This window comes from Carcharodon carcharias, chromosome 13 (assembly GCF_017639515.1).
Source record: "Carcharodon carcharias isolate sCarCar2 chromosome 13, sCarCar2.pri, whole genome shotgun sequence".
Lineage (NCBI taxonomy): Eukaryota > Metazoa > Chordata > Chondrichthyes > Lamniformes > Lamnidae > Carcharodon > Carcharodon carcharias.
The window spans coordinates 134,408,604-134,423,576 of record NC_054479.1 but is presented as its reverse complement, the minus strand read 5'-3'; the positions used below and the strand labels follow the sequence as shown (position 1 = coordinate 134,423,576).

Genomic DNA, 14,973 nt, shown 5'->3' with positions numbered 1-14,973 from the left:
CAGCAGGAGCTGTCAGCAACAGTCGTTGGTGAAGAAATGAGGTCCATTAATCTGCCATCGGGTTAAGACCACCTGCTCCTGCAGAGTACACGTGGGCAGCCAGCCTCCCTGCGTTTGCCCTTGCGAATGATCAGACTGTGATAATACCAAAACACCTGCTTTGCTGAGCTGTTAATCATGTCGAGATTCAACAGCCAATTCTCTGCTTGTCACTTTTGCCGCCTCTTTGTCTACTAAGAGAGTACATAATTTTTAGAATGCTCAATGCAGAAAATAGTTTCTCGGGCTTCTCCATTGAAGGATGTTCCAGAAATCCAAAGTCACACTTGGAGAAGGACAAAGCGTCGAGTTTCTTCTGGATATGCAGAATAACCCAGCACATCAGCTGGGACAACAGTTTACCGCCAAGTGTTGAAGGTCCAGACTAGAACATAGAGGTCACTCTCCCCAACCAGGAACAAAAATCCCCAGAACATAAATGTGTCCAGTGATGATAGATGTTGTACAGAGAATAGTAGCAAGAATGTTACATAGAAAATAATTGGCAAGCAAGTAGGTTGTATAATAGCTAGCAAGAGTGTGTTACAAACATAATAGTAACAGCAGTAACTAGTAGCAGCTAGCACTAGTTATATCTGACAGGGAAATGTCTTGCCTCGGTAGTAATAACTAGCAAAGAACTATTGCGTATTAGTTACAAGAAAATGTGTTGCATAGATTTATGATAATGTAGGCAGAATAATAATTGGCACAAGAGTATACATTAGATAATGAACAAAGCAATGTTACCTAGTGGGTAACAAGCAGCTGACAATCACTGTCCTGCCTTTCACATCAATGATCGCTTGGGTACGATACCAGACAGTCAGTGGTGCTTAAAGAACTGCCTCCTGATGGGAACTGGTACTTTTGAGAGAGAAGGGGAGAAATCTGGTAAAACACAAATATATCACCAAGAATGATTCCCTGAGGCAGTACACAAGTAGCAGTTGTAAAGTCATCCATTTTCTACAAGAATCTTAGAGCATTTTAAAATAATATTGGCTGGTGACTGGAAGTGAAGGGAAAACATCAGTGTGTTTAACGGGGTTGTCAGTTCTCCTCCCTCTAAATCTATAGGAACACGATTTTCCCACTGATGCATGGATTCTTGCAGAAATCAGACTTCCATAATAACTAACACTTTACTTTCAAAAGCTTCTCATTTCCCTTCCAAAAGCAGTTCTGGCAATGAGCCCACCTTATCCCAGGATAAACCTGGCTGTCAATAATCTTCCGTAGCTGCCAGAACATGGGGTGGATTTCCTCCCACTATCTTTCTATACCCTTCTCTGGAATGTGCTCAGGTTTGGAAGTTTGTGAATTCAAGCTTCCAGGCCAGAATGTGGCTGCATAATCTGCACTGACCTTCCAGTTCTGAAGGAGTGCTCCAAATATTTCAGTTTTCAGTTGGGGCATTGAACCAAGTGCCTCCTGTCTGCCTGTTCTGGTATTGCAGTTGGCCATTGTGGAACCCGTAGAGAAATCAACATATTGGATTTACATAGCAATGGTTTAATTTCATGACCTCAGGTACCCCCAAGAGGCTTTTAGCCAATTAAAGTATTTCTGAAGTATAGTCAGGGTTGTAATCTAGGAACTGTGATACTTTTTGATTAATGTAAACTGATTAACTAGCCATTCCTCTTACTCTCTTGTATAGTGTCAACATTGAGCATTATCATGTATTTCTAACATGAGAAAAAAAGTCTATCTCCATCACTCAACTGCTTTGCATTGAGTAATGGATTGACCATGAGAAGTAGAGACCTTAGATGATTTCTTTTCTCTGCCTTGCTCAGCAGACCTAAAATCAATTGTAGTACCTTTACTGCCATCCCAAATCAAATGATCTTACACAGCAAAGGCCAAGGACCAAGCCCAGGATCCTCTCATCTTTGATCAACACCAGATCACCCACAGGGAGGCATCAAGGAAGCCCATTGTTCAGATCTGAAGACCTTTGCAGCTCATCATTATAAGGAGTACCTAACCTGTTGTCGTTGATGCAGCATGGAGCATAAGGCAGTCCACATCACAGCCATCTTTATAATGAACCGAAAAATGGACAATGCCAACGGTATTTTCCCCCGTTACCTACCCCCCCCACCCCTCATAAATATTCACTTCCAATGATATGCCCTTTAGTCCCCACCTAGAATTGACAAAACTCATCCCCAAAAGAGTCAGTGGATTCAGTTAACCAGATAATGCATGACCATAAGGTGAGGATATGAATGCTCCGTCACTCAGGAATCAACAATCTCTTCCACTATAAAATGTTAACTAAGAACTGACAGCCTCGATGGAGGTAAATGGAGCAAGTGTTTAACTCCTACACTAAGTGCTATTGCTGAGATGAAATATGCATTAGAAACCTTCGACTGAGTAGTACCTAGTGAATTGTCACTTTTGGGACACATCATTTTATTTCAACAGGAGTGCAGAATTTCTGTGCTTAATGTACAATGATGCACATAAAGACTCAATTATATTAACTTCAACATTAAGTATTGGTCTGTGATACTACGGAAATCAAGGTAACTTTAGACATTTCCACAGTAAGTGGTGACAATTTTAGTTTTGCTGTCCCAACTGGATGGCACCAGCAATCTGATGATACTGTATTATTGCCGAGAATACTCTATATCGCATGGGCACCGACATCCATTCTGTCTCCTCTTGTTTTCTGAAAGGTATTGACTAACAATGTCCAGTTGCCCCCACACATCATTCCCTCATCCAAATGGCCATTTTTCATGTTTAAATCTGAAAGACTATTCGATCACAGAAGCCATGACCGACAAGCTTGCATGCTTGTGCTTACTCAAATGTCCAGAGGATAACACACTGTATCAATCAGGTATTGGAAACCTGTCCTCTCAGCCCAGGATCATTGAAGCCAGTTGTATCAACATCAGCTTCCACTGACACACATTAATGCTTTGAACATAGGGAAAAAGCAACCTAACAACTGCCGTAGACGCAGTCAGCTAACTCAGCATAAAACAGGGAGCAGACCTGATCTATATAACTCATGTACTCACTACATTAACCACTGTGCACATGAATCTTTAAGGGAGCAAGGGACTGTAGCATTGATTAAAACTGCCAGCATTGGTATAGTGCATTGAAGTGCCAATGTGTTCGGCTATGCAGTGACAGAAGGTGAGTTTGATGCCTTGCTCCACTGAGTTCCTGATTTCAGCCACAAAGCAGTGAGAAGTGACACCTGGAGACATTGGCATAGGAATTTGGGGTAAAGGATTTTTTTAAAACAAGTATTTACACTTGCTGCACACGCACATTTAGCCAATCTGTATCAGTGAGAAGTTAATTAAAGCTCCGCACCCCCTCCCCCCACCCCCATTGAAATCAATGGTGATCCCTATTTTCCCGCATGAACCAATTTTCATGCTGCTGCCACTTAGACTTAAAACTAATTGTGTTGAAGACCTGGGAGCAGCGTGATTTATTGCTGCAGGATCAGAATGGAAAACAGGGAGCCAAAATCAATTGTATTCTATTGTATCATTTAGACTCGGAGGTTTGTTGCTATAATTCTGTGGTTGTGACTATCCCGAGAACATTGCACCTGCCTTAAATCACAAAGGGACCAAGGTAGTTTTTACTCATTGGTTTATTTAGCCAAGTCACTTATCTTTCTTAATCTTTCCAACATTTGAGCACATGAGCACTTTAGTAGGACTTGAGTGTTTAATTGTAGGTTAATATCTATTTAAGAAGTTACACTTCCATTCACTTGATCCCTCTTGTGGTTTTGCATGGCAAATGTGCAGTTACTTCAGCTCATAGATTGGCACTGAGTGGCTTATTTCACTGCTACACTTGCTGCAAGGTATTCTATTTTAAAAAAAACAGCATGCTAGATGACAAAATTTACCATCTAAGTCACTGATTTCACCGTTACAGGAAAATCTGGGCCAGTGCAATCTGATCAAACAACCAACCTGCACATTTTTAGGATTCTAATTGAAAATGTACAAACACTTTCTAGGATTAGTCAAAAGTTATAAAAGGACATAATATTCTTCACATTGGCTGATGTACTTAGGTATTTACTCCTCATTAATGAGGGCATCAACGGAAGATCATTTATCTAAGTGTATGATAAGGGAATTGGATATATACTTAAAATAGAAACGTTTGCAGAACTATGGGGAAAGAGCTGGGAATGGGACTAATTGGGTAATTTTTGCAAGGAGCCTGCATTAGCACAATGGGCTGATTGGCCTCCTTCTGTGCTGTATGATTCAGTATTTCAGTCTCTTGCTGCATCAGCGGGTCATTGGTAAATTTCGAATTAAAATAGTTGTCCAACTAGTCTCTGTGGGTATTTCACATCTACAGTTAATTAAAATTAGCAAGGTGTGTGTTATTGCAGATAGAAGTATTCCATGTTTCATAATTCCTGACAATGAGAGAGAAAATTCTCCTTTTGTCTGAACTGTGGCACATCAATCACCAGAGGTCCAAATCCAGTTCCCGAACCAGCATACCTCGTGTGCGGAAACTCATGTATAAAATGTAACCCTTTGGCGTTAGCAGCTGCCATGACCTCTCCCTTATGGAGAACACAACGGTGCCCTCTGCAGCGGAGTCCCTTCACAATAGGGATATGGCAACACTAAACTGGGCATCAGCATTTCATCAGTACAAAGTTTTCCAAGTGTTCCATTTGTGCCTGAGTTCCTGTAAATTTGTGAGCCAATAAAATAACAAAATTATGAAAAGAACAAAAAATAAAAGTAAATGAAAAAGTTTAAGAAGCCCACGTTGTTTTTCGTCATACTGCGGCTCCAATGCAACCCAGACTGAGATTCAATTGCATTACTGAGGGAGTACTACATTGTCAGAGGTGCCAATCTTGAGATCAGTTGTTAAACCCATTATCCCCACCTGACTGTACTGTTGGTTCTGGTGAACATTAAAAATCCCACGGCATGACTCAAAGAGCAGGCAGGTCTACTGTGGCCCTCACCAACGATCCTCCCTCAACAAATGGCCATATGTCTTGTTGCTATTTATGGGGCCTTGCCGGCACTGAGCAGCTGCTGCCTTTACTGACATTACAACAATCAGTGCACTTCAAAAAATAATTCATTGTGTGAAGTGCTTTGAGACAAATCAACATAATAAGCCACTAAATGAATGCATGTGTTAGTAATCTCCTGTACTGTATGAATCCTGGCCTGGTTTGCTTTGGTGAGGTGAAATCAATTAAATTTCTATCATTGAAAGTGCCTCATACTGTGAGGGGTGTAGAGAGTAGCCCCAATTGTAATCAGTGCTTGGAGAGATCTGAAATAGTGTGGTTCTGATTGCTAGTATAAATGGGACTCGACTGATTGAACCCAGAGGGTATAATATGCAGAACTGAGAGTTTAAGAGCAGCTTTTAGTTTTTCTTGCCATCAGGACTTGCTTTTAATAAAGCTTGGAATGGCTTGTTGCTGCGTACACCCACCCATTGACACATCGTTTTGTGTCAAGGACCCCAGAGCGCAGCTAACACTCATGAACCCGTAACATCGGATGAGCTTAGCATCTTGGTCGGGGGCGGCAAGGGGAAGAGGAGAAGAAATGGAAACAAAACACAATTTGTGGCAGCAATCAGCGGAACTGCCATTTCATGCTGGTTTTCCAGAGATCCCATGGCACCTCATAGAGGCAGCTAGGCTAGATCAGGATGCAGAGGAAGCAGCCATGAGCTCGCTTATATCATTTAAGTTTTCATTTGCTGTTGTTGACTTAAAGTTTTTCAGTATAAAGTAAATCTAGTATTTCCAACATTCCTTCTGAAAATTGTGATCTTTTGCTGTAATTTATTAGGCTCACCGGGGACAGATTGAAAATAAAATAACAGTACAGAAGGGGCAACAATTCAACCTCCATTGATTTTACCTGAGCTACAGATTAAGGAAGATTTATATAAACCCTTTTTTTAAAAATTCTATTTGGAAGTAGCTATAAATAGAATTTTTCATAGCTCCATGTGAATCTCATCGGTTGCAAAGAGACCAGAGAGTTGGAATCTGTCTGGTGCAATCCTGATATCTCTAAAACGATTCAGATTTTTTTTTTCAAATATAAGAAATTCTTGGTTGTGGGGTTCGAGACCTATTCCAGAAAATTGTGCACTAAATCTAGGCTGACGCGCCAGGGAGTGAGGGAGTGGTATTGAGGTGGGGCTGTCCGTCAGATAAGATGTCTGCTTCCTCAGGTGGACGTAAGAGAGCCCGTGGCCACTATTGGAAAAATAGCAGGGGAGCTCTCCCCCCATATCTAGGCCAAAATCTCTCCCTTAATTGGAATTGGCTAAAACAGATTACCTGGTCATTATCACATTGTTGTCTGCGGGCTCTTGCTGTGTGCAAATTGGCTACCATGTTTCCTTATGTTACACCAGTGACTGCACTTCAAGAAGTGCTTCAGTGGCTGTAAAGCATTTGGGGCCTCCTGGGGGAATGAAAGGTGTGATATAAATGCAAGTTATTTCTTTCTCTCTTTATTTCTGATCTAGCCTAGCTGCCTTTATGAGGTGGCCTTGGGATCTCTGGAAAACCAGCGTGAAATGGCAGTTCCGCTGTATTGTGGGTCAGTCAGGATCCCGATTAATTCTTTATTTGTTAGACTGAGATCCGTGATCCCCTCTCAACCGTGAGCGAGACAACACATTGCAGCAGGCTGTCTCACTGTGGAGTCTTCCCTTCACCCACTGTCTACACGTGTGCACATCCTGACAGACTCCTGGCTGAGAGTGATTCATTTTCACGCCTCACCCACCCTTACGTATGCCCCCTCCAATCGCCCCCCACCCCCCACCCCACCCCCAATCCTTTCCCTCCCCACCTGCCTCATCAGAGATACTGAGTCCCACACGATATCACTGCCAATCAGTTGAAAGCGGCCAAATCAACACCGGCCCAGGAATCAACGCTGAGAACTTCCTGTCATGTGTGATGTGGCTCATCCCAAGCACCGCCCAGCCACCAACTCATGCAACTGGAGGACTGCATCCACTAGTCACTTATCAGGAGCTGGAAGACCTACAGTGGTGGTGCAAGTAGGCAAGAGGCACTGAGTTCTATTTAATAATATCATTAACAAGGCTTTGTTGGAGTAAAATTGACAGGAGAATACTTTCTGTCCCCCACTTTCCCTCCCCTAGATGTTCCCTCCTTAACAGCTGCTGAAATCCCTATGTAAATAGTCTCCCTCTCAAAAAACATACTAATTGGAATATCATATAATACTCGGCTGTGATTCTTTTATTGGTAAAAATGTTGTCAGTATTCTTAACAGCTGTGGTTCGTGGCAGTTGCTCTGTATCCAGATGGTATTCATTGCTGCTGAACAACGAATAGCAGATTAAAATAGCATCACATTGAATATAAAACCGGATAGAGACCTGAAATGTAATAAAAATCATGCTGCATGCTTTCATCTGAATCCATAATTTTTGCTTGGCAGAGTCTATTTTCTCCCTGGTTCAATCTTTTTGGACAAGCAGTTTGACTTACTCCTGGGGAGATCTGCTTGAGCCACTCTCACATTAGTGCAAGGATGCCTGCTACTGGGTTCAGTGGACTTGCAGATACAAAAAAGACACCATCTTTCCGTGTGTTGTTGCGCATCAGTGCTGCCTCAAAATAATCTTCATCCCTATTGTCAGTAGAAACTGCAAGCTGTGTCATTCCAGTAAAGTAATGCTGGCGAACCAACAACTACCTACCTTTATATGTAGGAGCTCGCCCCATCCCTCCCAGAAAAAGGGGGCAGATCAGCGAGGACTGGCAATATTGTTTACCGGGGATCAGGCACTTCCATTTTCAGAGGCTGAATGTCTCATATATTGGGAAATCTTTTAATGACGCCTAAGGTGTAAGGACACTTCAGTTTCAGGACTGGAGGGCTGAAGTGCCAGCAGCTCAGTGGCTGTCTGTTTATTTCTCTATTAAATCACGGTCCTATTGATTGTTCAGTGTTTCACATGACCAGTGAAGATACACTCAAGAGAGGAGAGTTAAGTGTTTTATGAAAAAAAAAACAACATCAATGGGAGTATAATACCCAGATACACAGCAGTAATTTTGTCTGGTCTTATTATTATTGTTCTTTGTTTTTTTTAATTTGTTCTGCAAAAAGTCCTAATTCTCCAGTGGCCCCAGCACATTATTACAAATCTGTTATCAAATGACTGTGGCCTATTCTCAATTCTGCTCAGGAGAGGTGCTATTCCTGTTGTACATGTTTACATTTTCCTGCTTATTGTCTATATATTATTATGGCCTGTGCTGAGTTCCATCAGGATGATGGTAGGAATGGCACAATTGGCCTCTGTTTTAGGCCAAGGAGCGCAAAGTTCAGCCAGCTGTTTGGATGTCCATACGTATATACACATTGTGAGGGCAAGAGCGAGTCCAGCTACAATAGTTCCCTCGTTGCCCTCCTGTGTCACGTGCTCTGCCGGCACTCATTGCCTGAGCTAATGTAGGAGTGATGGCCACCGGGTTGAGGTGCCTCAGGGCAAGAGGTGGCCATGGAGTTGTTGCCATCAGGACAATGTGGAGAGGGGAAAACTGGAGATTAAAAGAAAACCCACTTAATGTCAGAAACCTGAAAAGAAATTACAGAAAAGATTGGGAACATGCAGTGCTTATATGAGAACACTAAGAGGCATGCTGTGTCTTTCTAGCAAGGTCTGCTTTTACATTATTTTTTATGCTACTTATATTGCCTGTTTTTAGCTTGTAATATTTTCATTTGGAGCCTTGCTTCAGAGAATATAATAATGCAGAATGGTTATTGCTTGGGAACTTGGATATGCTTGTTGTAGCAAGCACCTAGGACATTCAGAGCTGCCGGATATTAAATCCACCTAATCACACTCTGTCTTTAATCATTTAAATAAGACATAATGGATGAATCATCGAAACTTAATGGCTCCCTGCATACATTGGTATTACTTTAAATGGACTCTGGGCTTTGAAAGGTTGGTGGGTTGGTGATGGTGTGGGGAAATAATGTGGCAGGATGATGTCTGCTAATCTAATGAGCTTTGTGTATTAATGTCTATTAAAAAAAATTGAGTTTCCTATCTTTTAAATTATAGCATTTTTCTTTTACAGGGTGTTGTTTTGTTACATTTTACACAAGAAAAGCAGCACTTGAGGCACAGAATGCTCTGCACAATATTAAAACTTTACCTGCGGTGAGTACCACTGATTTTATTTCAAATGTTGACGGAAGCTTATGGCTTGCCTTCCATTTTGGGCCAGTCATCTTTGGAGGAGAGGGAGATCCCAAGCTGAGCTAATCAAAGTTTTCAAGGTCATTACAGTGAAGATAGACAAAAAGGTTGCCAGAGGGATAGAAATTAAAAATGAAGAGCTGGGGATGGAGGCAGGCAGAGGTTTTTCTACCCAAAGAGGAATGGGCTTGTGGAATAAGCAACAGGGAAAGGGCAGTGGAGTATAAATTAGGTGAAAAGCAATTTAGAAGTATTAGAAATTAGAAGCATTTCTGCAGGCTGAGGGATAGATGAAGTTCCTTGTCAATAATTCTACCAACAGCTCGAATGCTTTCGGAAGGGAACTGGACAAGTTCATGAGAGAAAAGGAAAAGGGAAGATATGCTGAAAGATTGAGTTGAGGTACTGTAGATGGAACAGAAGGAGACTCATGTGGAGTGTAAACAGCAGAGACTTTTTGGACTGAATGGTCTGCAACTATGCTGTATATTCTATGTAATTTTATGTAAAAGAGTTATGCGTGTATGTTGGGAAATCCTGTTTTTATTTAAAACTATGCCTTTGATACAGGAAAAAAGGAAATTCATTTGGATGTTGAGAAAAATGACACAAACGGATGGTCAGTCAAAAAGTTCTGAGTTTATGGGACATAATGGCTTCTTCCTGCCTCTAATAGTCCTATGATTGTTCTCTCAATGAGCGAACATAAGTATTTTCCTCAATCTAGTCTTTAAATCATGATTGTTTTATTCACATAGACATGGGGTCTGCAAGCAGTCGATGCTGAGCACTGGTCTAATCAGGAACCCTGCTCCTCCCACTGTTTAGGGAGCTGAGTGGAAGTGGAAAGTGCTTTTTTAAAAAAAAAACACAGATTTGATCCAGAGATAAAGTATTTCAAACTTCAATAAAACAGATTGCATTGCCCTTTTGCTGTGATTGTTCTAAAAGTTAAAATTGAAATGCTTTAATTTAATGGGAATTTAATGCTTTAATTAAACTGGGAAAAAAGGCTCAATAGAAACAAGTGAAATGAGAATCTGTTTAGTGGGCATCGGTGAACCTGCAACAGTTGACGCAGGAGTAGATTACAATTCTGTGCAAACCTGCCTGGCAGAATTAGATTTTTATTAAGGATACGTTTTGAAGCTGAAACCTCTACTTTGATTACCACTGTTTAAATGGACTTGTTTATGGATGTATATTATAACATAGATGTATTCAAGAAAGGCAGTAAAGAACAGCAATTTGTGCTTAGAAAGGATTAGTTAATCTCCCGTGGCGTTGCTCCTATGTACCTGGAATCTGAAGATGACTGAAGAGAATAGCTGCCAACTTCATAGGCCTCTAGAAGCTCTGTCACTCCAGGCGGGGGCCCAGAAAATTGCAGCTGCTCACAGATTGGAGGTTTGTAAATTGCTTGTAAATTTCAGGCTGGAGGTCAGAAAAACCCAGAGTGAAACGATTGGATTTTATTGGCGACAATACCTGGAATGTGATGTGGGCCTCGACTAGGAAGTGTACTTGCTTGTTTCCACACTGAGGTTTGCCATGGGTCCAAAAGAAAATGAAATTGCATTAAATCCACCTATTCCAAGCTCCTCAGGGTATTTTACAATAAACAGGCTAATCCAGGGGATTGATTTCAGGGCTGTAGGCAGGATTGCACCTTGTATCACTAAAATGCAATGGCAAAAATCACAGGTTTGATATATACAGACCTTACTTTCCTTTTCATTTATTCATTTATTATGTTGTTATTCCTTATTTTACTTGTTTTTAATCTATTGTTCTCTTGTAGAAGCTATAGTTTTGAGATTCAGCTTTTGGTTAATAGTGTTCAGCCTTGTCCATACTGCTCATCAAGGCAGAAACTAACTAACTAACTAATATAGCTAATTTACCTAAACACAATAAGACCTTGCATTTATGCTATGCCTTTTAAACACATGAGGGAGAAAGGAATAGAAGGATACACTGATAGTGTTAGATAACAGGGGTGGGAGGAGGTTTATGTGATGAATAAACACTAGCATTAACCAGTTGGGCCAATTGGCCTGTTTGCATGCTATAAATTCGATGCCTTATCACATCCACAGGATATCTCAAAATTTATTACAGCAAAAGTGTTACTTTTTGAAGTGCAGTTACTGTTCATGCAGTATAATGCTGCCACCAGTTTGCATGTAGCAAGGTACCATAAATAGCAAAAGGCTGAATTACCAGATAATCTGTTTTGGTGGTATTGGATGAGGGAGGGATGTTGTTCAGGACACGAGGAGAGTTAACCTTCTCTGTGGAGTCTCTTGTATTCACTTTTAGCAAGCAGATGACTCCTCAGCTCAACACCCGGATGTTCTTATCCAGCTTTCCCTTAAAGGCCTCTTTTCTATTCTCCTCAACTATTCCTTGTGGTTACAAGTTGTGCATCCCACCACTCCCTGGGCAAAGTAATTTCTCCCAAAACCTTTGTTGGATTTTTTTAGTAAGGACCTCTAATTTTGGAGAAGTTCACCATAACTTTTTTCTACATCTATCCTGTCAAACGCTTCATAATTTTCAAGGCCTCTGTTTGGTCCCCTCACAGCTTTTTACTTTCTAGAGAAAAGAGCCCAAGCCTATTCAGTCATTCCTGATGGTTATAATTTATAACTTAGGCTAATGACAAGAGTTGGAATCTCATTAGATTTAGAATGAATGAAGATGATGAATTCATCAAGCTTCACTCCTGACTGAAAGTTATACCTGAACCGCTCAATGAAATCACTGCCTAATAATCAGTGGTAATGCTCTGTCTCTTTATTTACACTTCCCCCCTCTGCTGTGCGACTACACCCCAGTTGACAGGGCAAGCTAGTCAGCTGATACCCCAGACCTCATTGTCGCTCTGGAATGATCTCTTCAAAGATGTGCAGCAATTGCCTGGGTGACTCACCTGCCAGTTTCAGCCTCCCCCTCAGTGGGTTTGTGTCCATTCTATTGCACCCACCCACCATGAGAAGGCTGAAACTACGTAGCCATGTGAGTGTTGACCTGCATCCAATGCTTCTGGGGCACAGTGCATTTAGTGATTCATTTAGGCCTGATACTACTGAACATGAAATTCTGAGCAGGATGCATCCCCACACCTTATTTACATCCATGTGCCCTGAATTTACTTGTTTCCTTTCAATTCTAGCACAACAGTCTGGAGCTTAATGCTAGTGAGATGTCCCAGGATCCTTGTAAACTCTTTATTCTGTTTATATTGCATGAAGTTTCTTGTCAATTGAGAGCTGCCTAAAGAAATCATTGAGCTGACTGATTGAAGCCAACAGTGTGTTAATGCAGTAAGTTCTGTGCTGTGGTCCCTCAGCCACTGGGATTTGGGTTGAGTCTAAATCAAGTTATTCCATTTAAATGAGGGGGTGTTAAAAGATCAATTGTGTTAAACTATTGCAGTTGTTTAGAATATGGCAGTTATGTTAAGTCGTGTCTTCATGGCAGTTTTCACGGAAGACTCCAGACAAACTCAACTAATAGTAAATATTGTGCATGGAAAATGAAAGTGATCTGAAGGTCCTGATTGGCAATAAATTGAAGCTATCATGACAATACTCAGTGGTGAGTAAAGCAAATCAGATGTTGGGATTTATTAAAAGGTCGATGTTGAACTGAAATACTGCAGTAATCCAGCCACTTTATAAATCATTGGTGTTCCTGCACCTAGAAAACTGTACAGTTCTGGTCATTGCAATAATGAAAGGACACAGACAAGAGTATCCAGAACGATTGAAAAATTGGAGCAATTATATAAGTTGGGCATGCGATCACTGGAAAAGAGAAGGTTGGGAGATGGTCGAATTGCTATTTTTTGGATTCTAAAGGTGATTGTAAATATAGGCCAAGATGAATTATTGCACCTTGTCTGGAGCAGTAGAACCAGAGGATGTGACCTGTACCTGAGGTGGGGATAAACTCAGCACTAATGTATAGAAACACTGGGGGTGAACTCATTGCCAATGTATGGAAACATTGGGGGTGAACTCAGCACTAATGTATGGGAATTTTGCGAGTGAACTCAACACTAATGTATAGAAACATTGGGGGTGAACTCAACACTAATGTATGGAAACATTGGGAGTGAACTCAACACTGATATATGGTAATACTCAAAGTGCTTGTATTCATTGTTTTCTTCTCTCCATTTTTAATGGAAAGATCTGAGGTGAAGTGATCCAAACCCCTGATCGCATTCTGACAAATGCCCACTGCTCATGCCAGAACCCTTAAGGAAATTCAAACCCTACCAATCGCATCGCAACCTGCCAAAATCCAAGCCATTTGGAATCCTCTCGGCCTTTTTTTTCCGGCTTAAGGATTTAATTTTAATGGGCAGTGCTGCGCTGGATGTGGTGTTGTCACGTGACAATAGCTCATGGTGGGAGTTCCAGTTTCTTCCCCTTCTTGGTGGTTGTTGCTGATGACTGGTTGAATCCAGCTGTGACACAGAAGCACAAATTATGTGACTTATTTGCTTAAAATATTGTCTTAAAATCTCCTGAATTGCTTCCCTTGGCCACCAAGGGATTGACGCCAGTTCTGGCAAGACACCCGGCCATTATGAGGGGGTTGGCAACCCTACTTCCATTATGTTGCCCTGCCTTGTGTTCCCCACTCTTCAGCAGCACTCTCACAGCCTCCACAGTGAAGGTTATTGGCCACCTTCACAGGTGCTGATTGGCCCTCCCACCTCCTCAGCCCACCCTCCATCCCTAATTGGACAGCACTCCCAGAGGCGGGTTCTTTATTGGTCGGCTACTATGAGCTTGTGCCTGAAGTCCCTGTTGCTGTGAATGGGGTCGGGACCCAAAAGTGGTCTTGATCCTTGAAAATTTTCAAAGTTTGGAAGAGTAATCCCAGTCATCTCAGTCTATGGTAGACTAATTGATTGAGATTGATTGCCACGATTAGCCAACACCTCCACTGTGACTACCAGGATAGTAGAAGGCAAATTAAATGTATCTTGCTTCTCCTTATCCAACCATTTTTCTACGCTCCTATGATTTATGGTTCTTCTAGGGACTAGTAACTATAGTGGAGGTTGGGTCATTGAATATATAGCTGAGCTAGCTTTTTGATCCAGAAGGGAATCAAGAGTTATGGAGGACAGGGAGGAAAGTGGAGTTAAGGCCACAATCAGATCAGCCATGATCGTATTGAATGGCAGAGCAGGTTTGAAGGGCCAAATGGCCTACTCTTTCCTACTCCTTACATTCTTAAGTTTTATGTGGAAATTAGAAGGATCAAATATCAACAAGGGTCCAAGGCCAGATTGGATCCATCTTAAAATGCTTAGGAAATGAAAGGAGGCGATGAATATGCTCTGGTTAATATTTTTCAGTGCTCCATAAATACTGGAGAATTATCCGAGAACTGGAAGACACAGATTTGATGTGGGGACCAATTGCATTAAAATTAGTGAGGGAGCAGCCACGCCAATGCTGGCAGTTTTACCTGCACACCCTGCGACTTGCAAATCTTTGGAATTCATGCACCTCAACTGAGAAATTTCCACACTTAAGTTTGGAAGAGCAAATCCTAACCCCACCCCCCCCCCAAGGCTTGCAAATGAATCAGAAAGGCTGGCAACATAGGGGCAATAAGAAATAGACAAAAGTG

General features: G+C 41.5%; 1 protein-coding gene across 16 annotated transcripts in view; it reads left to right on the top strand.

Annotated features, from left to right (window-relative positions):
- celf2 (cugbp, Elav-like family member 2) overlaps positions 1-14,973 on the top strand; it is a 522,862-nt gene that overhangs the window by 397,520 nt on the left and 110,369 nt on the right. For all 16 annotated transcript variants that reach the window (XM_041203230.1, XM_041203243.1, XM_041203244.1 and 13 more), the window contains one exon: positions 9,191-9,273. In XM_041203230.1, coding sequence (XP_041059164.1) covers positions 9,191-9,273 — 83 coding nt within the window. The remainder of the gene's footprint in view (positions 1-9,190; positions 9,274-14,973) is intronic.